Raw genomic sequence first — 27,135 nt, 5'->3', positions numbered from 1 at the left:
CTGAAGCAGAGGTTTTGCCAGGCTTAGAGCATTGTAAATTGCTCTTAGTTCCAGTATATTTATGTGAAGAGACGTTTCCAGGCTTGACCACAAGCCCTGGAAGTTTCTTCCCTGTGTGACCGCTCCCCAGCCTCTCAGGCTGGCATCCGTGGTCACTAGGACCCAGTTCTGTATGCCGAATCTGCGGCCCTCTAACAGATGAGCACTCTGCAACCACCATAGCAGAGACACCCTTGTCCTTGTCGACAAATTTATCCGCTGATGCATCTGCAGATGCGATCCGGACCATTTGTCCAGTAGATCCCACTGAAAAATTTGTGCATGGAATCTGCCGAATGGAATCGCTTCGTAAGAAGCCACCATTTTTCCCAGGACTCTTGTGCATTGATGCACAGACACTTTCCCTGGTTTTAGGAGGTTCCTGACGAGTTCGGATAACTCCCTGGATTTCTCCTCCGGAAGAAATACCTTTTTCTGAACAGTGTCCAGAATCATCCCTAGGAACAGCAGACGTGTCGTCGGGATCAGTTGGGATTTTGGAAAATTCAGAATCCACCCGTGCTGTTGGAGCACTACTTGGGTTAGTGCTACTCCGACCTCCAGCTGTTCTCTGGACCTTGCCCTTATCAGGAGATCGTCCAAGTAAGGGATAATTAATACGCCTTTTCTTCGAAGAAGGATCATCATTTCGGCCATTACCTTGGTAAAGACCCGGGGTGCCGTGGACAATCCAAACGGCAGCGTCTGAAACTGATAATGACAGTTTTGTACCACGAACCTGAGGTACCCTTGGTGTGAAGGGCAAATTGGGACATGAAGGTAAGCATCCTTGATGTCCAAGGACACCATAAAATCCCCTTCTTCCAGATTCGCTATCACTGCTCTGAGTGACTCCATCTTGAACTTGAATTTTTGTATGTACAGGTTCAGAGATTTCAGATTTAGAATAGGTCTTACCGAGCCGTCCGGCTTCGGTACCACAAATAGCGTGGAGTAATACCCCTTTCCCTGTTGTAAAAGGGGTACCTTGACTATCACCTGCTGAGAATACAGCTTGTGAATGGCTTCCAATACCGTCGCCCTGTCGGAGGGAGACGTTGGCAAAGCAGACTTTAGGAACCTGCGAGGGGGAGACTTATCGAATTCCAACCTGTAACCCTGAGATACTACCTGCAGGATCCAGGGGTCCACCTTCGAGTGAGCCCACTGTGCGCTGAAATTCTTGAGGCGACCCCCCACCGCCCCTGAGTCCGCTTGTAAGGTCCCAGCGTCATGCTGAGGCCTTTGCAGAAGCCGGGGAGGGCTTCTGGTCCTGGGAAGGAGCTGCTTGCTGCAGTCTCTTACCCTTTCCTTTGCCTCGGGGCAAATATGAATGTCCTTTTGCCCGCTTGTTCTTATAGGAACGAAAGGACTGCGGCTGAAAAGACTGTGTCTTTTTCTGCTGGGAGGTGACCTGAGGTAAAAAGGTGGATTTCCCGGCTGTTGCCGTGGCCACCAAATCCGATAGACCGACCCCAAATAATTCCTCCCCCTTATACGGCAATACTTCCATATGCCGTTTGGAATCCGCATCACCTGACCACTGTCGCGTCCATAAACTTCTTCTGGCAGATATGGACATCGCACTTACTCTTGATGCCAGAGTGCAAATATCTCTCTGTGCATCTCGCATATAAAGAAATGCATCCTTTAAATGCTCTATAGTCAATAAAATACTGTCCCTATCCAGGGTATCAATATTTTCAGTCAGTGACTCCGACCAAGCCACCCCAGCACTGCACATCCAGGCTGAGGCGATTGCTGGTCGCAGTATAACACCCGTATGTGTGTATATACTTTTTAGTGTATTCTCCAGCCTCCTATCAGCTGGATCCTTGAGGGCGGCCGTCTCTGGAGACGGTAACGCCACTTGTTTTGATAAGCGTGTGAGCGCCTTATCTACCCTAGGGGGTGTTTCCCAGCGCGCCCTAACCTCTGGCGGGAAAGGGTATAATGCCAATAACTTCTTTGAAATTAGCAGTTTTCTATCGGGGGTAACCCACGCTTCATCACACACTTCATTCAACTCCTCTGATTCAGGAAAAACTACAGGTAGTTTTTTCACACCCCACATAATACCCCTTTTTGTGGTACTTGCAGTATCAGAGATATGCAAAGCCTCCTTCATTGCCGTGATCATATAACGTGTGGCCCTACTGGAAAATACGTTTGTTTCTTCACCGTCGACACTGGATTCGGTGTCCGTGTCTGTGTCGACCGACTGAGGTAAAGGGCGTTTTACAGCCCCTGACGGTGTTTGAGACGCCTGGACAGGTACTAACTGGTTTGCCGGCCGTCTCATGTCGTCAACCGACTTTTGCAGCGTGCTGACACTATCACGTAATTCCATAAACAAAGCCATCCATTCCGGTGTCGACTCCCTAGGGGGTGACATCACCATTACAGGCAATTGCTCCGCCTCCACGCCAACATCGTCCTCATACATGTCGACACACGCGTACCGACACACAGCAGACACACAGGGAATTCTCTGATAGAAGACAGGACCCCACTAGCCCTTTGGGGAGACAGAGGGAGAGTTTGCCAGCACACACCCAAGCGCTATAAATATATAGGGACAACCTTAAATAAGTGTGTTCCCCTTATAGCAGCTTAAATATTATTAATATCGCCAAATAAGTGCCCCCCCTCTCTGTTTTTACCCTGTTTCTGTAGTGCAGTGCAGGGGAGAGCCTGGGAGCCTTCCTAGCAGCGGAGCTGTGTAGGAAAATGGCGCTGTGTGCTGAGGAGAATAGGCCCTGCCCCCTTTTCGGCGGGCTTCTTCTCCCGGTTTTTCTGAAAACCTGGCAGGGGTTAAATACATCCATATAGCCCCAGGGGCTATATGTGATGTATTTTAGCCAGAATAGGTACTTTTCATTGCTGCCCAGGGCGCCCCCCCCAGCGCCCTGCACCCTCAGTGACCGTTGGTGTGAAGTGTGCCGAGAGCAATGGCGCACAGCTGCAGTGCTGTGCGCTACCTCATGAAGACTGAGAAGTCTTCAGCCGCCGATTTCTGGACCTCTTCTCTCTTCAGCATCTGCAAGGGGGTCGGCGGCGCGGCTCCGGTGACCCATCCAGGCTGTACCTGTGATCGTCCCTCTGGAGCTAGTGTCCAGTAGCCTAAGAAGCCAATCCATCCTGCACGCAGGTGAGTTCACTTCTTCTCCCCTAAGTCCCTCGTTGCAGTGAGCCTGTTGCCAGCAGGACTCACTGAAAATAAAAAACCTAACAAAACTTTTTCTAAGCAGCTCTTTAGGAGAGCCACCTAGATTGCACCCTGCTCGGACGGGCACAAAAACCTAACTGAGGCTTGGAGGAGGGTCATAGGGGGAGGAGCCAGTGCACACCACCTAGTGGTCAAACTTTTAAATTTTGTGCCCTGTCTCCTGCGGAGCCGCTATTCCCCATGGTCCTGACGGAGTCCCCAGCATCCACTTAGGACGTCAGAGAAATGATGATTCTTCTTCGAAGAAAAGGCGTCTTAATTATCCCTTACTTGGACGATCTCCTGATAAGGGCAAGGTCCAGAGAACAGTTAGAGGTCGGAGTAGCACTATCTCAAGTAGTACTACGACAGCACGGATGGATTCTAAATATTCCAAAATCACAGCTGATTCCGACGACACGTCTGCTGTTCCTAGGGATGATTCTGGACACAGTACAGAAAAAGGTGTTTCTCCCGGAGGAGAAAGCCAAGGAGTTATCCGACCTAGTCAGGAACCTCCTAAGACCAGGCCAAGTGTCAGTACATCAATGCACAAGGGTCCTGGGAAAGATGGTGGCTTCTTACGAAGCGATTCCATTCGGCAGATTCCACGCAAGAACTTTTCAGTGGGATCTGCTGGACAAATGGTCCGGATCGCATCTTCAAATGCATCAGCGGATAACCCTGTCTCCAAGGACAAGGGTGTCTCTCCTGTGGTGGTTACAGAGTGCTCATCTCCTAGAGGGCCGCAGATTCGGCATTCAGGATTGGGTCCTGGTGACCACGGATGCCAGCCTGAGAGGCTGGGGAGCAGTCACACAGGGAAGAAATTTCCAGGGCTTGTGGTCAAGCATGGAAACGTCACTTCACATAAATATCCTGGAACTAAGGGCCATTTACAATGCCCTAAGTCAGGCAAGACCTCTGCTTCAGGGTCAGCCGGTGTTGATCCAGTCGGACAACATCACGGCAGTCGCCCACGTAAACAGACAGGGCGGCACAAGAAGCAGGAGGGCAATGATGGAAGTGGCAAGGATTCTTCGCTGGGCGGAGAATCATGTGATAGCACTGTCAGCAGTGTTCATTCCGGGAGTGGACAACTGGGAAGCAGACTTCCTCAGCAGACACGATCTTCACCCGGGGGAGTGGGGACTTCACCCAGAAGTCTTCCACATGATTGTGAACCGTTGGGAAAAACCAAAGGTGGACATGATGGCGTCCCGCCTCAACAAAAAACTGGACAGATATTGCGCCAGGTCAAGGGACCCTCAGGCAATAGCTGTGGACGCTCTGGTAACACCGTGGGTGTACCAGTCAGTGTATGTGTTCCCTCCTCTGCCTCTCATACCAAAAGTACTGAGAATCATAAGAAGGAGAGGAGTAAAGACTATACTCGTGGCTCCGGATTGGCCAAGAAGGACTTGGTACCCGGAAATTCAAGAGATGCTCACGGAAGACCCGTGGCCTCTACCTCTAAGAAAGGACCTGCTCCAGCAGGGACCATGTCTGTTCCAAGACTTACCGCGGCTGCGTTTGACGGCATGGCGGTTGAACGCCGGATCCTGAAGGAAAAAGGCATTCCGGATGAAGTCATCCCTACCCTGATCAAAGCCAGGAAGGATGTAACCATACAACATTATCACCGTATTTGGCGTAAATATGTTGCTTTGTGCGAGGCCAGGAAGGCCCCTACAGAGGAATTTCAACTGGGTCGTTTCCTGCATTTCCTGCAAACAGGACTGTCTATGGGCCTCAAATTAGGGTCCATTAAGGTTCAAATTTCGGCCCTGTCAATATTCTTCCAAAAAGAACTGGCTTCTGTTCCTGAAGTTCAGACGTTTGTCAAGGGAGTACTGCATATACAGCCTCCTTTTGTGCCTCCAGTGGCACCTTGGGATCTCAATGTGGTTTTGGGATTCCTACAATCACATTGGTTTGAACCACTCACCACTGTGGACTTAAAATATCTCACATGGAAAGTGGCTTCAGCCAGGCGTGTCTCAGAATTGGCGGCTTTATCCTATAAAAGCCCTTACCTAATTTTTCATACGGACAGGGCAGAATTGAGGACTCGTCCTCAATTTCTTTCTAAGGTGGTTTCAGCATTTCACTTAAACCAGCCTATTGTGGTGCCTGCGGCTACTAGGGACTTGGAGGATTCCAAGTTGCTGGACGTAGTCAGGGCCCTGAAAATATATGTTTCCAGGACGGCTGGAGTCAGAAAATCTGATTCGCTGTTTATCCTGTATGCACCCAGCAAGCTGGGTGCTCCTGCTTCTAAGCAGACGATTGTTCGTTGGATTTGTAGTACAATTCAGCTTGCACATTCTGTGGCAGGCCTGCCACAGCCAAAATCTGTAAAAGCCCATTCCACACGGAAAGTGGGCTCATCTTGGGCGGCTGCCCGAGGGGTCTCGGCTTTACAACTTTGCCGAGCAGCTACTTGGTCAGGGGCAAACACGTTTGCTAAATTCTACAAATTTGATACCCTGGCTGAGGAGGACCTGGAGTTCTCTCATTCGGTGCTGCAGAGTCATCCGCACTCTCCCGCCCGTTTGGGAGCTTTGGTATAATCCCCATGGTCCTTTCGGAGTCCCCAGCATCCACTAGGACGTTAGAGAAAATAAGAATTTACTTACCGATAATTCTATTTCTCATAGTCCGTAGTGGATGCTGGGCGCCCATCCCAAGTGCGGATTGTCTGCATTACTTGTACATAGTTATTGTTACAAAAATCGGGTTATTGTTGTTGTGAGCCATCTTTTCAGAGGCTCCTTCTGTTATCATGCTGTTAACTGGGTTCAGATCACAAGTTGTACGGTGTGATTGGTGTGGCTGGTATGAGTCTTACCCGGGATTCAAAATCCTTCCTTATTGTGTACGCTCGTCCGGGCACAGTATCCTAACTGAGGCTTGGAGGAGGGTCATAGGGGGAGGAGCCAGTGCACACCAGCTAGTCCTAAAGCTTTTACTTTGTGCCCAGTCTCCTGCGGAGCCGCTATTCCCCATGGTCCTTTTGGAGTCCCCAGCATCCACTACGGACTATGAGAAATAGAATTATCGGTAAGTAAATTCTTATTTAATGCAAGCCATCTCTCTTTTTTTCAGAGTTCAGTATGGCGCAAAACTCGGGGACCTGTAGGCATTCCTTGTGGATGCCATGGCAGTACTGACTATTGTATAGTTTTCCCCTGATTTACATGATTCCTCAGGTGTGCAAGAAGACTGAGGACTAGGGGGAAGAGTCTTTCAATATTGCTTGTGGATCACCGTCAAACATAGTACATTGATGTTTGTGGTTATGCTTGGCAGCTACGTATCCAGGAAACCTTTTTTTTTTTTACATTAGGTCCCAGTCTAAACCAAGCTTCGCTGCCTGCTTGACTTGTAGGCAGGGCAGTTGAGGCTATGATTCTTGGGGCCTGAAGAGTCCTTCTTTGGTTAAAGTGAACATAGATGGGTTCACACTTCATCCAGCATTTTGATTCTTTCTTCTGGGTGTGCTGGACATTGGACTGATATTGTTGCTTCAGGTTAAGGCTCCAACCTTTTCTAACTTGTTCAGTCTATAGTGTTTATCTTTCCTGTGGTGCTGATTCCTTATTCCAGTTGTTCTCCACATTCAACTGCCATGTTGCATGGGTTGTTCCATGGGGTTTACTTGTGGCACTTTCCTGCATTGCTGAATCTGTCTTGTCTTACCATAAGGGCTTAGGTTCTTCACGTGGAAGGTGCCTACAGAGCTGGTTGCCTCTGTACTAAGAGTATGGTTTTGTGCAGGCCTACATTATAGATTACAGTGTCTGTTTTACTCATGAAGTTGGAGCTGTCCTTCGTTCTGGACCTTCATTCAGTTAAAGGTTGTTTCCTTATCCCATATTGCTTGGGATGCTGCCATTCATGCTATAGGGCTGCCTCTCACTACAAGGCTATTTCTCTCTTCCTCTGTGAAGTGGTGATGATCATTGTTGGCTTAGCTCGGTTTCTGTCTTCTAGTGCCTTTGGTTGGATCACTGGTGATGTTGCAGGGGACAGTTTTTTGTTGTTGCTTTTTTAATCTTGTGCGGCATATATGTATATTTTTTTTATAATTAACTAATTTGAATAAGTATATTATGATGAAAAACTAAGAAATTTGTAGCACAAAAACATGACTATTAATTGGGAAGTGATTTGACAACAACAATGTAGGCTTCAGGGAAAAGACCATGGTGAGCCATCTAAATGGCTTGTGGGCAAACAAAGTTATCTAACCTGCCTCATATAACAAACCGCTTTGGGAAACCCCTGCTGCACACTGCTCTGCTGGAACAACATTATTGCACGCATATATAGATATGTACAGCACTGAAAAATTCCATTTAAAAAAAAACGCATTTCCTTGTCTGATATAGGTTTTTAAAGATGACAAAGTTGTGGTGATCAAGGACAAATACCCCAAATCACGATACCACTGGTTGGTCTTACCATGGGAATCCATCTCCAACTTGAAGGTGCTGCGAGCAGAACATCTGGACTTACTAGAGCACATGCATTCAGTGGGAGAGAAGATTGCACAGCAGCACTCAACGCTTAGCAGAGCACAGTTTAGATTAGGTTACCATGCTATTCCCAGCATGAGGTGAGATATCAGTAAGGGTATTACAAAGCAGCTTGGAAAAACATGTTTAATCTGACATTTGTGAAGTTTTATAGCCAAAAACCTTTGGTCTGTTAATACAGAAAGAAATGGATATGGTGCTTTTATGTTTTACTGCAGGGTATTAGTCATCTGAGTCGAACTGGGGCATGAGGGGCCCACTGGGAAAAATGCATAGGGGCCTGTACTTAGGGGTGTGGCCAGTCTCACCAGAGGCTTGATTAACCAAGTGTATGGCCTGAGCCCCTTTATAAATATATATAGTAAATACTGCTAGTGCAAGGTATGTACCAGAGTAATAACAGCAATACACCATAGAGAATACAACATAGGGGTTAATTCAGACTGGATCGCTGCAGCGGCAGCGATCGCAGTCTGAATTACCTTGTGGAGGGTGCACTGCGCGTGCGCACCCCGGGAGCCCAGTGAGATGCTAAAAGCATCTCAAGGCTGCAATCATCTCTGCTTGATTGACAGGCAGAGGTGGGGCGGGAGGGGGCGTGCCAACGGCGTTAGAACGCCGTTGGCGTGTACGGACTGCTGCGGTGGCGTGCAGGAGCTGCGCTGGCAGGGAGCTACTCAGCAAGTGCGAAAGCATCGCCACTGTGCGATGCTTTTGCGCCCTTGCAGGTGGGTAGGGCCATACATGCAGAGCAGACTAGCCCTGTGCTGGTCGTCCCCCCGCATGTCTGAGTAACTGATCGTAGATGTGCTAAATTTAGCACATCTACGATCAGATCTGAATGACCCCCTTAGTCCTGTGCAGTATAAGGAAGCATATAATTCAAGTGAACAGTGTGGAACCTGATCCCTACAGGATAGTCGTGCAGTAGGGCTCCAAACCTGCAAGAAAGCATTGTTTACTCAAAGTAATTATTACTTTACAGATGTGTCCTCATACACCTAGCTTCTATACACCATATGACACAAGATGCCAGGTGCGATTGATGCACTACGAGAGGTGAAATGTCTTTTTTTTCTTTAAATTTGGATTTTATTTGCATCACAGGTGCAGCAAAACACCACTCACAGTGTACTACAAGCGCTGGATTGCGACTGTAACCGCACAGGAATTAGTTTTAAACACCTATAAAGCCACAGATGAAGCACAATGGAACTAGGCGTAAGAATAAACTGGTCATTGCATCGTAGCACTTCATACAGTCATACAGTCAGACTTCGTTGCACATCAATTGATCAGAGTTACCTAGCAAATAAATGTTGTCACCTACAGTTTTTTTATTTCTGCAAATAAGACACACATTCTGAGCAAGAACGATTCTTAGCCCGGGACCGATGGCTTATTTGGCACAACTTGAGCAGGAGTTTAGGAGGACACATCTGTACACTCACTGAAAATGCCCATCTCAGAACACTAAACAACAGCTACAGTGTCAGTTTGTTTGTACTGCTATATACTAAGCTGCAGTACAGAGTTAGAGTAACTGTAGTGTGATGTCACTTTCTAGTTATTGTTGCCTTTTATTTTTTCTAGCCATGTTCATTTACATGTTATCAGTCAAGATTTTGATTCTCCATGCCTTAAAGTGAAGAAGCACTGGAACTCTTTCACCACTGACTATTTTTTAGAGTCTGAGGGTAAGAACTGCCAGTTTTCATTATTATAAAAAATGAATAGATTATATGGTTTGTGTATTGTGTATATCCCATTTTAAACAATGCTGGGGAAAACAAGAGTTGTACCTCCACCAACAACATAGCCAAGTGATTTGGAAGCATACATGAGTTATCTGTAGTAACTGGTTATTAAAGATTTGCCAGCAGAAATCGGTGTTAGCGGCTACCTCTGGCTGCTCATGGATAGACTGTGGGTTTCTAATTGAATAGCTCCGGGTACTTTGCCTGGCAAGAAGAAACCATGCATCACAACCCCTGGGTAATTGAATCTGCTGCCAAGTGTGTACAGTACTTCTGGGCTTGGAAATGGAAAAAAGTTGTATGTCGTTTCTCCACACTTGCACCAAATGTTAAAAGGTGCATTACACAAACACAGATCGTAGTCCAGAAATAATTTGCTGCATGGTGTGGTATCAGGATTGAATTTGGGATGCCCGTTACTCTATATCCTCCGACATTCCAAAAAAAACCACCCCCAAAAAAACAACTAATTGATCTTGTTTGCCAATTAATACTGACCTGTTAATGGTGCTTAGCCCCCATTAGTTTCATATGTTCCTTTTGGCTTGAGAGACCTGAGAATTATATGCAGCAATCCTATTAGAATTCTACAATATAACTTGTCTCGTGCCACATTGTTGTCTTGTTTTTTCTATTCTAGTTGCCAACTACTTATGATGCCTACAGTATAGTAATGCCACATTCTACTTCCTCCACTCATTGGAAGGTCACTAAATCTCAGTACAACCATAAACATAATTTCTAGAGACAATATATGGCTAATATAAGTACCAATGTATGCAAGTGTAGCCTGATAGTTTTGGGTAAAAGTCACAGAATTTTGAGTTGACATCATATTCTTATATTTTACAATAGGGGAAGGATTATTGCTTAAAAAATATTGTACATGGACATCTACACGTAAACACATATATGCAAACATATTTATTCATAGTTTTTCCCTCTTTATTTGCAAAAATCTACATTTACCATTACTTGTATTTTTTAAGCATGCGGCTGTATTGATTTCAGGTCACAGGTAGGGAATCGTATAACCTTTATGACTAGCAGCTGTTTTATACTTAGTAGGGTTCATTCCCTCTGTGATCATTTGTGGAATCACAGACAGAAATAAACATGATGGAAAACGTAAAAATAGCTCACTTTAGGACTATCCTGTACTTCATCTTTAGACATTTTTTGTTGAAAACAGCATTTCTGAGCAAATTTTACATTTTTAATACCTGATGAGAATTAAGGGAACATTAGGACTGTCTTTATTGAACTTGGCACTATTGTTCATTTACATTTCTTTTATTAGCATGGTAGATCCTGGTTGTATGTTGCCTAGCAACAGGAACGCTATTGCCAGAGGCTACTGCAGTCACATGACTGCATGTCTGCGTCTTGCCCTGGTGCTCGCTCAATTTGATTGGATTCAGCTTGTTGAAATGGCATGGACGGCTTAGCCTCCCTGCTGGTGATAGCGTTGAAACTATACTCCATTTCCTTTGTGACTACTCTTGCTCGCTGCCTGCCATGCCCCTTTGACCTTGTTATCAGACTCTTTGCCTGCCATCACCCTGGCATTTGTGTCTGTTTTCCGGATACCCCTCAGCTGATGCTGTCTGCCCTGACCATTAACTTGATTTGTAATTATAATCCATGTGTTACTGTCATGTGCCTCTGGCTCTCTAGTTTGCTGTTTATTTTCTGCATGTCTCCATAATCTTTCGCTAGCTGATGATAGATGCCCCCAGTTCTTCCAGCCCAGAGAAGTGGGGACTTATCTAAGTATCAGTTTAAATAGCTCTCTTGGAAACGCGGTTTGCTATGGGGGAAGGCCTCAATAATAATTATTAATAAACAGAATTCACAGAAATAAGGCTGTGTGTGTGTGTGTGTGTGTGTGTGTGTGTGTGTGTGTGTGTGTATATATATATATGTATATGTATATACTATACACTATATACACTGCTCAAAAAAATAAAGGGAACACTAAAATAACACATCCTAGATCTGAATGAATGAAATATTCTTATTAAATACTTTGTTCTTTACATAGTTGAATGTGCTGACAACAAAATCACACAAAAATTATCAATGGAAATCAAATGTATTAACCCATGGAAGTCTGGATTTGGAGTCACCCTCAAATTAAAGTGGAATATATATATATATATATATATATATATATATATATATATATATATATATATATATATTATGCAATATGCACTCACCAGACTTCTCTAGGGTGAAATTGATAGATTTTAATCCAGACAGCACATACTCACAAACAGAAGGTCAACGTTTCGGCTCACAGCAGAGCCTTTGTCAAAACCAGATTACCAGGTTACCAGGGAGATGGCAACCTGGTAATCTGGTCTTGACAAAGGCTCTGCTGTGAGCCGAAACGTTGACCTTCTGTTTGTGAGTATGTGCTGTCTAGATTAAAATCTATTAATTTCACCCTGGAGAAGTCTGGTGAGTGCATCCTTATTTGTGCACATGTATCGTGGAACTTTGTTCTGATAGGACCTGTTCCTGGATTTTGCACCCCAGCAACTGTGACTATTAACGACATGTGAGTGCGGCTCTTCTACAATGGATATATATATATATATATATATATATATATATATTTCTCTAACGTCCTAGAGGATGCTGGGGACTCCGTAAGGACCATGGTGAATAGACGGGCTCCGCAGGAGATAGGGCACTTTAAGAAAGCTTTGGATTCTGGGTGTGCACTGGCTCCTCCCTCTATGCCCCTCCTCCAGACCTCAGTTTTACACTGTGCCCAGAGGGAAATGGGTGCACTGCAGGGAGCTCCTCTGAGTTCTCTGCCTAGAAAGCATTTTTGTTTGGATTTTTTCTGTATTTTTACAGGGAGCACTGCTGGCAACAGGCTCCCTGCATCGAGGGACTGAGGAGAGAGGGGCAGACCTACTTAAATGATAGGCTCTGCTTCCTCGGCTACTGGACACCATTAGCTCCAGAGGGAGTGAACACAGGTCCGTCCTGGGTGTTCACTCCCAGAGCCGCGCCGCCATTCTCCTCACAGAGCCAGAAGAAACGAAGTCAGAAGACGTCTCAGGCGGCAGAAGCCTTCAGAGCTTCACTTAGGTAACGCACAGCACTGCAGCTGTGCGTCATTGCTCCACACACCTCACACACAGGTGGGCTCTGTACATGTATATAAAAGAGCCCCCGCCATTTTTTAATAACTTTGAGCGGGACAGAAGCCCGCTGCCGAGGGGGCGGGGCTTCTCCCACAGCACTCACCAGCGCCATTTTCTCTCCACAGCACCGCTGAGAGGAAGCTCCCTGGACTCTCCCCTGCTTTACACACGGTGAAAGGGGGTTTTGATGGAGAGGGGAAGGGGGGGCACATATTTGGCGATTAATTACTACTGCAGCGCTACTGGGAAGAGGCATTCTGTGTTTTTTTCCAGGGGTATAGCGCTGGGGTGTGTGCTGGCATACTCTCTCTCTGTCTCTCCAAAGGGCCTGAAAGGGGATACTGTCTTCAGAAAAGAGTTTCCCTGTGTGGGTGAAGTGTGTCGGTACGCGTGTGTCGACATGTTTGACGAGGAAGGCTCGCTTAATGTGGAGGGGGAGTGCTTGAATGTCAGGTCGCCGTCGGCAACGCCGAGACCGGACTGGGTGGATATGCTGAATGTCTTAAATGCAAATGTAAATCTACTGCATAAAAGTTAGACAAGGCTGAAGCTAGGGATCAGTCAGGTAGCCAGACCATGCCTGTCCCTGTGGCGCCAGGTCCTTCGGGGTCTCAGAAGCGCACCATATCCCAGATCGATGACACAAATACCGACACGGATACTGACTCTAGTGTCGACTATGAAGATGCAAAATTACAGCCGAGGGTGGCAAAAGGTATTCGGTACATGATTATTGCCATTAAAGAGGTTTTGCATATTACTGAGGAACCCCCTGTCCCTGACACGAGGGTACACATGTATAAAGGGAAAAAGCCTGAGGTCACTTTTCCTTCCTCATTTGAGCTAAGCGAATTGTGCGAAAAGGCTTGGGAATCTCCAGATAGGAGACTGCACGTTCCCAAAAGGATTCTTATGGCGTATCCCTTTCCACAAACGGATAGGATACGATGGGAATCTTCACCTAAAGTAGACAAGGCGCTGACACGCTTATCCAAAAAGGTGGCACTGCCTTCTCAGGATACAGCTTCCCTCAAGGATCCTGCTGATCGCAAGCAGGAAATTACCATGAAGCATATTTACACACATTCAGGTACTATTGTTAGACCGGCTATAGCATCGGCCTGGGTTTGTAGTGCTGTCGTGGCATGGGCAGATTCCTTATCTACGGAAATTGACACCTTAGATAGGGATGACATTTTAATGACCATAGAGCATATCAGAGATGCTCAAAGGGACATTTGTTTATTAAGCTCCAGAATAAACGCTATGTCTATTTCTGCTAGGCGGCTCTTGTGGACCCGACAGTGGACGGGAGACGCCGATTCCAAGCGGCATATGGAGTCCTTGCCTTACAAGGGGGAGGAGTTGTTTGGAGACGGCGTCTCGGACCTTGTCTCTACTGCTCACGGCCAGTAAATCGAATTTCTTACCTTATGTCCCCCCGCAGCATACTAAAAAGGCACCTCATTATCAAATGCAGTCCTTTCGTTCCAATAAGAGCAAGAAGGTACAGGGATCGTCCTTTGTTGCCAGAGGTAAAGGTAAGGGAAAAAAGCTGCACACAGCTAGTTCCCAGGAGCAGAAGTCCTCCCCTACATCTGCAAAGTCCACCGCATGACGCTGGGGCTTCCCGGGGGGAGGCAGATCTAGTGGGGGCACGTCTTCGGTTTTTCAGCCACGTCTAGGTTCACTCGCAGGTGGATCCCTGGGCATTAGACATTGTTTCTCAGGGATACAGACTAGAATTCGAAGACTTGCCTCCTCGACGTTTTTTTAAATCGGCTCTGCCGGCTTCCCCGTCAGAGAGGGAGCTAGTGTTAGCCACAATCCAAAAATTGTATATTCAACAGGTGATAGTCACGGTTCCTCATCTCCAGCAAGGAGAGGGATATTATTCAACCCTGTTTGTGGTCCCGAAACCGGACGGTTCGGTCAGACCCATTTTAAATCTAAAATCCCTGAACCTGTACTTGAAGAGGTTCAAGTTCAAAATGGAATCACTCAGGGCGGTCATCGCCAGCCTGGAGGGGGGGGGGATTGGATGGTGTCCCTGGACATAAAGGATGCATACCTTCATGTTCCGATATTCCCCCCTCACCAGGCGTTCCTGAGATTTGCAGTACAGGACTGTCACTACCAATTTCAGACGTTGCCGTTTGGGCTTTCCACGGCCCCGAGAATTTTCACCAAGGTAATGGCGGAAATTATGGTACTCCTGCGCAAGCAGGGTGTCACAATTATCCCATACTTGGACGATCTCCTCATAAAGGCGAGATCTCGGGAGAAGTTGCTGGACCGCGTGTCTCTGTCCATGAAGACGTTGCAGTTCCACGGCTGGATTCTCAATATACCGAAGTCCCAGCTAGTCCCTGCAATTTAACAAAAAGGGAGGTAATCTGCGCACTGGGGTGGTTTTACTGTATGGGATGTGCTGCTAGTCAAAAGGGTGTCCTTGCCCTTTGGTTCAATATGGATATCTGGTTTTCACCTGACTGCGCTCATCCCCTACAGTTTGAGTATTCGTGAAATGATGCAAATGAATACTTATATAAAGGTGTGTTTTACTTTCACATGTATCAAATATGACACTCAATATAATGAAACAGTGCAGATAATATTGTGGAACATGAAAAAGGTGGTAATCACAATGTGTGCTCCACGGGGAGCACCTGTTTAACTCAGTCCTTTAATCACTCAAATTGGTGATTAAATCCTTTAGGTTCTTGGCGTGTGTGTTCTGACACAAAGGCCAATGGGCTGGAAAAAATATATATATGTAATGATTAAATCTGGCTGTGTTGCTTTAAAAGTCAAATATAGATTTTCCAGTGGAAATGTCTCTAGTCCTGACCGGACTGTGTGGGCTTTAAAAATCTGTCTTTAGTAATTAGATTCATATAGTTGCAGAGGACGGCGTCCCGTACCTCTGCGTGTGGAAGTCAGGTATTCGTGCACTATCGTTGCGGACGTACTTGTAAGATGTACAGGTGCGGGGGGCAGCGGGGCCGCCAGGAGGTTCCCGCTATTTTTTCCAGCCCATTGGCCTTTGTGTCAGAACACACACGCCAAGAACCTAAAGGATTTAATCACCAATTTGAGTGATTAAAGGACTGAGTTAAACAGGTGCTCCCCGTGGAGCACACATTGTTCCACAATATTATCTGCACTGTTTCATTATATTGAGTGTCATATTTGATACATGTGAAAGTAAAACACACCTTTATATAAGTATTCATTTGCATCATTTCACGAGTACTCAAACTGTAGGGGATGAGCGCAGTCAGGTGAAAACCAGATATCCATATAGTCCCTGCAATGCGTCTGACCTTTTTGGGCCTGATTCTAGACACAGACCAGAAAAAGGTTTTTCTTCCGATGGAAAAGGTTCAGGAGCTCATAGCCCTGGTCAGGAACCTATTAAAGCCAAAAAAGGTTTCAGTGCATCATTGCACACGGGTTCTGGGGAAGATGGTTGCTTCATACGAGGCCATCCCCTTCGGCAGGTTCCATGCGAGGACTTTTCAATGGGACCTCTTGGACAAATGGTCCGGGTCCCATTTACAAATGCATCAAAGGATCACCCTGTCTCCCAGGACCAGGGTATCTCTTCTGTGGTGGCTGCACAGTGCTCACCTACTAGAGGGTCGCAGGTTCGGCATTCAGAACTGGGTCCTGGTGACCACGGACGCAAGCCTCCGAGGCTGGGGAGCGGTCACGCTGGGAAGAAATTTCCAAAGTCTCTGGTCAAATCTAGAGACTTGTCTCCACATCAACGTCCTGGAGTTGAGGGCCATATACAATGCCCTACGTCAGGCGGAGGAATTGCTTCAGGAAAAAACGGTTCTGATTCAGTCAGACAATGTCACGGCAGTGGCTCATATAAACCGCCAAGGCGGGACAAGGAGCAGAGTGGCCATGGCAGAAGCGACCAGGATTCTACACTGGGCGGAAGGCCATGTAAGCGCACTATCAGCAGTGTTCATCCCGGGGGTGGACAACTGGGAGGCGGACTTCCTCAGCAGGCACGACCTGCATCCGGGAGAGTGGGGACTTCATCAAGAAGTCTTCGCACAGATCACGGGTCGGTGAGGACTGCCTCAAATAGACATGATGGCATCCCGTCTCAACAAAAAGCTAAAGCGGTATTGCGCCAGGTCAAGGGACCCTCAGGCGGTAGCGGTAGACGCTCTGGTGACACCTTGGGTGTTCAGATCGGTCTATGTGTTTCCTCCTCTTCCTCTCATACCCAAGGTGTTGAGAATAATAAGAATAAGCAGGGTCAGAACAATTCTCATTGTACCAGATTGGCCACGGAGGACTTGGTATCCGGAGCTGCAAGAGTTGCTCACAGAAGATCCGTGGCCTCTTCCTCTAAGGCAGGACCTGCTGCAGCAGGGGCCCTGTCTGTTCCAAGACTTACCGCGGCTGCGTTTGACGGCATGGCGGTTGAACGCCGGATCCTAGCGGAAAAAGGGATTCCGGAGGAAGTCATTCATACCCTGATCAAGGCTAGGAAAGACGTGACGTTGAAACATTATCACCGTATATGGCGAAAATATGTTTCTTGGTGTGAGGCCAGAGCTGCTCCTACGGAGGAGTTCCATTTGGACCGTCTACTTCACTTCCTTCAAACAGGAGTGAATTTGGGCCTAAAATTAGGGTCCATAAAGGTCCAAATTTCGGCCTTATCCATTTTCTTTCAAAGAGAATTGGCCTCTCTTCCTGAAGTACAGACTTTTGTGAAGGGGGTGCTGCATATTCAGCCTCCTTTTGTACCTCCGGTGGCGCCTTGGGATCTTAACGTGGTTTTAAGTTTCCTCAAGTCACCTTGGTTTGAACCACTCAAAACAGTGGAGTTGAAATACCTCACGTGGAAAGTGGTCATGTTGTTGGCATTAGCTTCGGCAAGGCGTGTTTCAGAATTGGCGGCTTTATCACATAAAAGCCCATACTTGGTTTTTCACGTGGATAGGGCAGAGTTGAGGACTCGTCCTCAATTTCTGCCAAAAGTGGTCTCATCTTTTCATGTGAACCAACCTATTGTCATGCCTGTGGCTACACGGGACTTGGAGGATTCCGAGTCCCTGGATGTGGTCAGGGCTTTGAAGATTTATGTGACCAGAACGGCTAGGATCAGGAAGACTGAAGCTCTATTTGTTCTGTATGCGGCCAACAAGGTTGGCGCTCCTGCTTCAAAGCAAACTATTGCTCGCTGGATCTGTAACACGATTCAGCAGGCGCATTCTACGTCAGGATTGCCATTGCCTAAATCGGTTAAGGCCCATTCCACTAGGAAGGTGGGCTCTTCCTGGGCGGCTGCCCGAGGGGTCTCGGCATTACAGTTGTGCCGAGCAGCTACTTGGTCGGGGTCAAACACCTTTGCAAAGTTCTATAAGTTTGATACCCTGGCTGAGGAGGACCTCCTGTTTGCTCAATCGGTGCTGCAGAGTCATCCGCACTCTCCCACCCGTTTGGGAGCTTTGGTATAATCCCCATGGTCCTTCCGGAGCCCCCAGCATCCTCTAGGACGTTAGAGAAAATAAGATTTTACTTACCGGTAAATCTATTTCTCGTAGTCCGTAGAGGATGCTGGGCGCCCGTCCCAAGTGTGGACTTCTTCTGCAAGACTTGTATATAGTTATTGCTTACATAAGGGTTATGTTATAGTTTATCGGTTGAACCGAGGCTATGTGTTGTTCATACTGTTAACTGGGTAGTTTATCACAAGTTATACGGTGTGATTGGTGTGGCTGGTATGAATCTCGCCCTTAGATTTACAAAAATCCTTCCTCGCACTGTCCACATACATACATACATACATACATACATACAATATGTGTGTGTGTGTGTGTGTGTGTGTGTGTAAAAATACACAAAACATATAGCGAATTAGCCTCGGCTCAATCCACACTAACATTCAATAAAGCAGCTCCCACTTAGTACCTGGAATACTAAAAATCATCAAAGAAGAACTCAATATAGAAAAATTATTACATTTATTAAAACAATCAATAATAAAATAATTATATGTACTGTATATCTATATGATGTTGCTGCCACAATAAAAAGTCTCAATGTGAAATCCGCAGATGTAGTTCAAGAGTATAATCACTTAAAGCGCTTTGCTCTACCTCCAAAGTGAATGTCTCAGCATTGGATGCCAGCCGCCGGCTGGCTTATATTTACGATGAGGTCCCCGGGAAAACATCTAACGTTATTAAGCCAGGTAATACTAACTAATAGCCGCGGACTGAAAGCTGTGCTGAGAACTGAGCCTGCCTGCTGCTGATTCCTGTATACATACAGTATCTCCCAGCACTAAAGAACTTGCAATAACACATGGTGAGACAGTCACTTTGGAGGTAGAGCATAGCGCTTTAAATTATTATACTCTTGTACTACATCTGTATTATACCTATTACTAAGAACTGTTTTATGGTACACTGAGGACACTGGTCCCTAATGCTAACTAATATATAGCCCTCAAGGCTGCGGATTTCACAGTAAGAGACTTTTTAATGTGGCGACGACATCATATAGATATACATATAATTATTTTTTCTCTAACATCCTAGTGGATGCTGGGGACTCCGTAAGGACCATGGGGATAGACAGGCTCCGCAGGAGACATGGGCACTTTAAGAAAGAATTTAGGTTCTGGTGTGCACTGGCTCCTCCCTCTATGCCCGTCCTCCAGACCTCAGTTTGATACTGTGCCCAGACGAGCTGGGTGCTTTTCAGTGAGCTCTCCTGAGTTTGCTGAGAGAAAGTATTTTGTTAGGTTTTTTTATTTTCAGGGAGCTCTGCTGTCAACAGACTCCCTCCATCGTGGGACTGAGGGGAGAGAAGCAGCCCTACTCTCTGAAGCTAGGTCCTGCTTCTTAGGCTACTGGACACCATTAGCTCCAGAGGGATCGGTATGCAGGATCTCACCCTCGCCGTCCGGTCCCGGAGCCGCGCCGCCGTCCCCCTCGCAGAGCCGGAAGACAGAAGCCGGGTGAGTATGAGAAGCAAAGAAGACTTCACAGGCGGCAGAAGACTCCGTGTTCTTCACTGAGGTAACGCACAGCACTGCAGCTGTGCGCCATTGCTCCACACACCTACACATACTCCGGTCACTGTAAGGGCGCGGGGGGGGGGGGGGCGCCCTGGGCAGCATTTGGGACCTCTTTTGACAAAGTTAAGCATATATACAGCTGGGCACTGTATATATGTATGAGCCCCCGCCAAAAAATTGCATATTTAAGCGGGACAGAAGCCCACCGCCGAGGGGGCGGGGCTTCTTCCTCAGCACTCACCAGCACCATTTTTTCTCCACAGCTCCGCTTAGAGGAAGCTCCCCAGGCTCTCCCCTGCGGATACACGGTAGAAGAGGGTAAATAGAAAGGGGGGGCACATAATTAGGCGCAAAAAGCAGTATAAACAGCAGCTACTGGGTTAACATTCAGTTACTGTGTTATTCCTGGGTTTATAGCGCTGGGGTGTGTGCTGGCATACTCTCTCTCTGTCTCTCCAAAGGGCCTTGTGGGGGAATTGTCTTCAGAGAGGGCATTCCCTGTGTGTGTGTGGTGTGTCGGTACGCTTGTGTCGACATGTCTGATGAGGAAGGCTATGTGGAAGCAGAGCGGGAGCAAATGAATGTGGTGTCTCCGCCGACGGCGCCGACACCTGATTGGATGGATATGTGGAAGGTTTTAAATGATAATATTAATTCCTTGCATAAAAAGTTAGAAAAAGCTGAAGCCTCGGGTCAGTCAGGGTCCCAACCCGTGCCTGATCCTATGTCGCAGAGGCCATCAGGGTCTCAGAAGCGCCCACTATCCCAAACTGTTGACACAGATATCGACATGGATTGTGACTCCAGTGTCGATTACGATGATGCAAAGTTACAGCCAAAATTGGCTAAATCCATCCGTTATATGATTTTAGCAATTAAGGATGTGTTGCACATCACAGAGGAAACCCCAGTCCCTGACAAGAGGGTGCATATGTATGGGGAAAAGAAGCCGGAGGTAACCTTTCCCCCCCTCACACGAGCTAAATGAGTTATGTGAAAAGGCTTGGGAATCTGCAGATAAAAAACTGCAGATTTCCAAAAGGATTCTTATGGCGTATCCCTTCCCGTCAACGGACAGGTTACGCTGGGAATCCTCCCCTAGGGTGGACAAAGCTTTAACACGCTTATCCAAGAAGGTAGCCCTGCCGTCACAGGATACGGCTACCCTCAAAGATGCTGCGGATCGCAAACAGGAGGTTACCCTGAAGTCCATTTATACACATTCAGGTACCTTACTGAGGCCGGCAATCGTGTCGGCCTGGGTGTGTAGTGCTGTAGCAGCATGGACGGATACCTTATCTGAGGAAATTGATACCTTAGACAAGGATACTGTATTGTTGACCCTGGGGCATATTAAAGACGCTGTCCTATATATGAGAGATGCTCAAAGAGACATTAGTCTACTGGGTTCTAGAATAAATGCTATGTCGATTTCTGCCAGAAGGGTCCTGTGGACTCGGCAATGGACAGGTGATGCCGACTCAAAAAGGCATATGGAGGTTTTACCTTACAAGGGTGAGGAATTGTTTGGGGAGGGTCTCTCGGACCTGGTCTCCACAGCTACAGCTGGAAAGTCAAATTTTTTGCCTTTTATTCCCTCACAGCCTAAGAGAGCACCGTATTATCAAATGCAGTCCTTTCGATCACAAAGAAACAAGAAAGTCCGAGGTGCGTCCTTTCTTGCCAGAGGCAGGGGCAGAGGTAAGAAGCTGCACAACACAGCTAGTTCCCAGGAACAGAAGTCCTCCCCGGCCTCTACAAAATCCACCGCATGACGCTGGGGCTCCACAGGCGGAGCTAGGCCCGTTGGGGGCACGTCTTCGAAATTTCAGCCACAAGTGGGTTCACTCCCAGGTGGATCCCTGGGCGATAGAAATTGTGTCTCAGGTATACAAGCTGGAATTCGAAGAGATGCCCCCTCACCGATGCCTCAAATCGGCCCTACCAGCTTCCCACCACGAGAGGGAAATAGTGTTAACTGCAATTCACAAATTGTATCTTCAACAGGTGGTGGTCAAGGTTCCCCTCCTTCAACAGGGAAGGGGTTATTATTCGACCATGTTTGTAGTCCCGAAACCGGACGGTTCGGTCAGACCCATATTGAATTTAAAATCCCTGAACATATACCTGAAAAGGTTCAAGTTCAAGATGGAATCGCTCAGAGCGGTCATCGCAAGCCTGGAAGGGAGGGGATTTTATGGTGTCTCTGGACATAAAGGATGCATACCTTCATGTCCCCATTTATCCACCTCATCAGGCGTACCTCAGATTTGTGGTACAGGATTGTCATTACCAATTTCAGACGTTGCCGTTTGGTCTCTCCACGGCACCGAGAATATTTACCAAGGTAATGGCGGAAATGATGGTACTCCTGCGGAAGCAAGGGGTCACCATTATCCCGTACTTGGACGATCTCCTCATAAAAGCGAGATCAAGAGAGCAGTTACTGAACAGCGTCGCACTTTCTCTGGAAGTGTTACGGCAACACGGCTGGATTCTGAATATTCCAAAGTCGCAGTTGGTTCCTACGACTCGTCTGCCTTTCCTGGGCATGATTCTAGACACAGACCAGAAAAGGGTTTATCTCCCGATAGAGAAAGCTCAGGAACTCATGACATTGGTCAGGAACCTATTAAAACCAAAACAGGTGTCAGTACATCACTGCACCCGAGTCCAGGGAAAGATGGTGGCATCATACGAGGCCATTCCTTTCGGCAGGTTCCATGCGAGGACCTTTCAATGGGACTTACTGGACAAGTGGTCCGGATCACATCTTCAGATGCATCGGTTAATCACCCTATCCCCCAGGGCCAGGGTGTCACTCCTGTGGTGGCTGCAGAGCGCTCACCTTCTCGAGGGCCGCAGTTTCGGCATTCAGGACTGGGTCCTGGTGACCACGAACGCAAGCCTCCGAGGTTGGGGAGCAGTCACATAGGGAAGAAATTTCCAAGGTCTGTGGTCAAGTCAAGAGACTTGCCTTCACATCAACATCCTGGAACTAAGGGCCATATACAACGCCCTACGTCAAGCGGAGACCCTGCTTCGCGACCAACCGGTTCTGATTCAGTCAGACAACATCACCGTAGTGGCTCATCTAAACCGACAAGGCGGCGCAAGGAGCAGGGTGGCGATGGCGGAAGCCACCAGAATTCTTCGCTGGGCGGAGAATCATGTAAGCGCACTGTCAGCAGTGTTCATCCCGGGAGTGGACAACTGGGAAGCAGACTTCCTCAGCAGACACGACCTCCACCCAGGAGAGTGGGGACTTCATCAGGAAGTCTTCGCACAGATTACAAGTCGGTGGGATCTGCCACAGGTGGACATGATGGCATCCCGCCTCAACAAAAAGCTACAGAGGTATTGCGCCAGGTCAAGAGACCCTCAGGCGATAGCTGTGGACGCACTGGTGACGCCGTGGGTGTTCCAGTCGGTCTATGTATTTCCTCCTCTTCCTCTCCTACCCAAGGTGCTGAGGAGAATAAGAAAAAGAGGAGTGAGAACAATCCTCATTGTTCCAGATTTGCCACGAAGGACTTGGTATCCAGATCTGCAAGAAATGCTCACAGAGGACCCGTGGCCTCTTCCTCTAAGACAGGACTTGTTGCAACAGGGGCCCTGTCTGTTCCACGACTTACCGCGGCTGCGTTTGACGGCATGGCGGTTGAACGCCGGATCCTAGCAGAGTAAGGCATTCCGGATGAGGTCATTCCTATGCTGATAAAGGCTAGGAAGGATGTGACAGCTCAACATTATCACCGTATATGGCGTAAATTTGTTGCTTTGTGTGAGGCCAGGAATGCTCCTACGGAGGAATTCCAGCTGGCCCGTTTCCTTCACTTCCTACAGTCCGGAGTGAATTTGGGCCCTAAAATTGGGTTCCATTTAGGTCCAGATTTCGGCCCTATCCATTTTCTTTCAAAAGGAGTTGGCTTCTCTACCTGAAGTTCAGACGTTTGTAAAGGGAGTGCTGCATATTCAGCCTCCTTTTGTGCCTCCAGTGGCACCTTGGGATCTTAACGTGGTGTTAAGTTTCCTGAAATCCCACTGGTTTGAACCATTTAAAACGGTGGAGTTGAAATATCTCACGTGGAAGGTGGTCATGCTATTAGCCTTGGCTTCGGCTAGGCGTGTGTCAGAGTTGGCGGCTTTGTCACATAAAAGCCCCTATCTGGTTTTCCATGTGGATAGAGCAGAATTGCGGACCCGTCCACTATTTCTGCCGAAAGTGGTTTCATCTTTTCATATAAACCAACCTATTGTAGTGCCTGTGGCTACTACTGACTTGGAGGATTCCGAGTTGCTTGATGTGGTCAGGGCTTTGAAGGTTTAGGGTCAGGAAAACAGAATCTTTGTTTATCCTGTATGCATCCAACAAGCTTGGTGCTCCTGCTTCAAAGCAAACTATTGCTCGCTGGATCTGTAACACGATTCAGCAGGCTCATTCTGCGGCTGGATTGGCGCTGCCAAAATCAGTTAAGGCCCATTCCACTAAGAAGGTGGGCTCTTCTTGGGCGGCTGCCCGAGGGGTCTCGGCATTACAACTTTGCCGAGCGGCTACTTGGTCAGGTTCAAACACTTTTGCAAAGTTCTACAAGTTTGATACCCTGGCTGAGGAGGACCTCTTGTTTGCTCAATCGGTGCTGCAGAGTCATCCGCACTCTCCCGCCCGTTTGGGAGCTTTGGTATAATCCCCATGGTCCTTACGGAGTCCCCAGCATCCACTAGGACGTTAGAGAAAATAAGATTTTACTTACCGGTAAATCTATTTCTCGTATTCCGTGGTGGATGCTGGGCGCCTGTCCCAAGTGCGGACTTCTTCTGCAATGCTTGTATATAGTTATTGCTTCAATAAGGGTTATGTTATGGTTGCATCAGGGTTTGACCTGATGCTCTGTCGTTTGTCATACTGTTAACTGGTTGTTTTCACATGTCTTGCCCTGGATTACCAAAATCCTTTCCTTGTACTGTCAGCTCTTCTGGGCACAGTTTCTCTAACTGAGGTCTGGAGGAGGGGCATAAAGGGAGGAGCCAGTGCACACCAGAACCTAAATTCTTTCTTAAAGTGCCCATGTCTCCTGCGGAGCCCGTCTATCCCCATGGTCCTTACGGAGTCCCCAGCATCCACTACGGACTACGAGAAATAGATTTACCGGTAAGTAAAATCTTATTATTGTTGATTGTTTTAATAAATGTAATAATTTTTCTTTATTGAACGCTATCTGATGTTTTTAATATATTTAAAGTAACAATTATCAAGTGCATTCTGTAAAATTATAGGTAGCAGCTGATTGGTCGATGGACAACTCTTCCACTGGCTCACTGCATCCTACATCTCCCCCAGCAGAGTCCACTGACAGTGCAGCCTAAACTAGCACACCAATATACTGTATGTGCTCGGTGAATAACAGGGACCTCTGGGGGTAGGCAGACTGGGAGTTTTTGAGATCAATCTTTTTCCAAACATGGAAAAATCTCTCAGAGGTTCTTGCATAAAAATTGTTTGCAAATGTCTGCAATATGCATATAGCACACCTTTTAGATCACCGTGCCTCATAAGTCTCACGTCTGTTATTCTTTGATGTATATTCTCATATTTTCTTCCCCAGAGATCATAGATATGATCAAATTAAGAGGAAAAGTGACAGTGAAAGATGGAGTTGCTGAACTTCTGAAATCGTCTCTCCAGTGCAACGTGTGCAGATTGCCTCAAGCCACCATCCCACAGTTAAAGGAACATCTGAAGAAACACTGGAGTTAGTAGAAATGACATTTACAAAAATGTACATGATTCAGTGTATGTAACTGCAGAGTTAATAAGTCTGTTACTTTAACTTCTTTGCAATAAATTTTCTTTTTATTATATGTGTTGTTTTTTTAAACACCAACACTCTTTCAATTGGAAAATGTTATGTTAACTTTTATCTTAATACCATGTCAATTATTAAAATCCTAAAACAGTGCTAAATTGAATGACAACAAATATATTACTTGTATGGCCGGTTTCGGTATAAAATCACATGACAACAGCGGTATCCCGACGTTGCAGGGGGTAAGTGTGCTTTAGTAGATTTTATGCATGGTGCTCCAATCTACAGCAATACCCCTCCATCAAGATTTATTTATATCCTGAGCTATTGGTTTAAAAGACCCCATTCCTGAGATGTTGTGTTTGTAGTGGCGTAAGGCTTGTTAACTACTTGTCATCTATTTGTTACAAATTTAGAAGATTATTTCTGGTCTGTTTCAATTGGTCAGGGTTAGATAAAACAAGCATAGGTGAAAGCAAGTCATCCGTAATTGATCTCACATTGCCTGCATGAAGCGAATGCTTGTCCTCATTTGTATCTGTGACCGGAGACCCCGCAGCCACAAGTGTAATGGCGGCTGTTGCACTGAAGGGGTTAATTCCCAGTGCCCGGCGCCATTTTCCATGACAATGGGCGCTTGGCGCCACTTTTAAAAATGCACTGGCGCTAGGCGCCATCTTTAAAATGTTGGTGTAGGCGCTGGGTATTTTAAATGTTTTAAATATGTATTTTAGTGTGCGCCGTGGTCCCGGACCTCTCTGGCGACCGTGGCAGTGAGGGTGACCACCGGCTCGCTGGCATGCGTGTGCGCCAGGGGAGAAGGGGGATCAGCTCCCGCTGCAGCACTCAGTGTGCCGCCTCTACAGAGGTGGTCAGCCGCGGCAGCAGGGACGAGCGTCCCGTGCTACTTGGTTGCGCCGCTCATGGGACCCCTGCAGGGGGAAGGCCTAAGAGATTCTGGGGCTTCAAGCACTGTAGTGAGCCACAACCTTATCGATCCTGCTGCGGTATTGCAGGGTCGCACTGCCAAGGTCACCATGGCCGATGGAACGGAGAAAAAGGTTCCCATGGCAAGAGTCTACTTGGACTAGGAAGCTGGACCAGATATGCAAGAAGTTGCCATCATGGATGGTCTCCCAACTGATGTGGTCCTGGGAAATGATCTGGGTGGTGAGATCATCGCCCCTTTTGCTGGCGCCATTCCCCGGTGTCAAGTTCCACAACCACCATTGACATCTGCTACTCCAGCACAGCACAGCCCAGAGGAAAAGACTACAGCTGCTAGACAACTGCCAGCACAGCCAACCACAGCATCAACCAGCCCAGAGGAAAAGATTACAGCGGCTAGATCAGCACATCGACCCCACATGCCTTTTGCCTCTGGTATGCCTGCGTCCCTAGCAACGCAGAGGATGTTGGTTCCCGCTCGTTTGATCCTGTGGGGGTGCCCAATGATGCTCCTGACCCTAGTGGTTTGCCAACTCTGGCAGGGAGTATGAGAAAATAAGAATTTACTTACCGATAATTCTATTTCTCGGAGTCCGTAGTGGATGCTGGGGTTC

General features: G+C 47.1%; 1 protein-coding gene across 3 annotated transcripts in view; it reads left to right on the top strand.

Moving 5' to 3' along the window:
- APTX (aprataxin) overlaps window positions 1-25,626 on the top strand; it is a 94,161-nt gene extending 68,535 nt beyond the window's left edge. For all 3 annotated transcript variants that reach the window (XM_063920058.1, XM_063920056.1, XM_063920057.1), the window contains exons 6-8: window positions 7,642-7,868; window positions 9,382-9,485; window positions 25,373-25,626. In XM_063920058.1, coding sequence (XP_063776128.1) covers window positions 7,642-7,868; window positions 9,382-9,485; window positions 25,373-25,524 — 483 coding nt within the window. In that variant the 3' untranslated portion in view covers window positions 25,525-25,626. The remainder of the gene's footprint in view (window positions 1-7,641; window positions 7,869-9,381; window positions 9,486-25,372) is intronic.
- The last annotated feature ends 1,509 nt before the right edge of the window (window positions 25,627-27,135 follow it).

The sequence above is a fragment of the Pseudophryne corroboree genome, chromosome 1, assembly GCF_028390025.1.
Source record: "Pseudophryne corroboree isolate aPseCor3 chromosome 1, aPseCor3.hap2, whole genome shotgun sequence".
Classification (NCBI taxonomy): Eukaryota; Metazoa; Chordata; class Amphibia; order Anura; family Myobatrachidae; genus Pseudophryne; species Pseudophryne corroboree.
The sequence above is the reverse complement of the archived record's forward strand: the minus strand, read 5'-3'. Positions and strand labels throughout refer to the sequence as shown.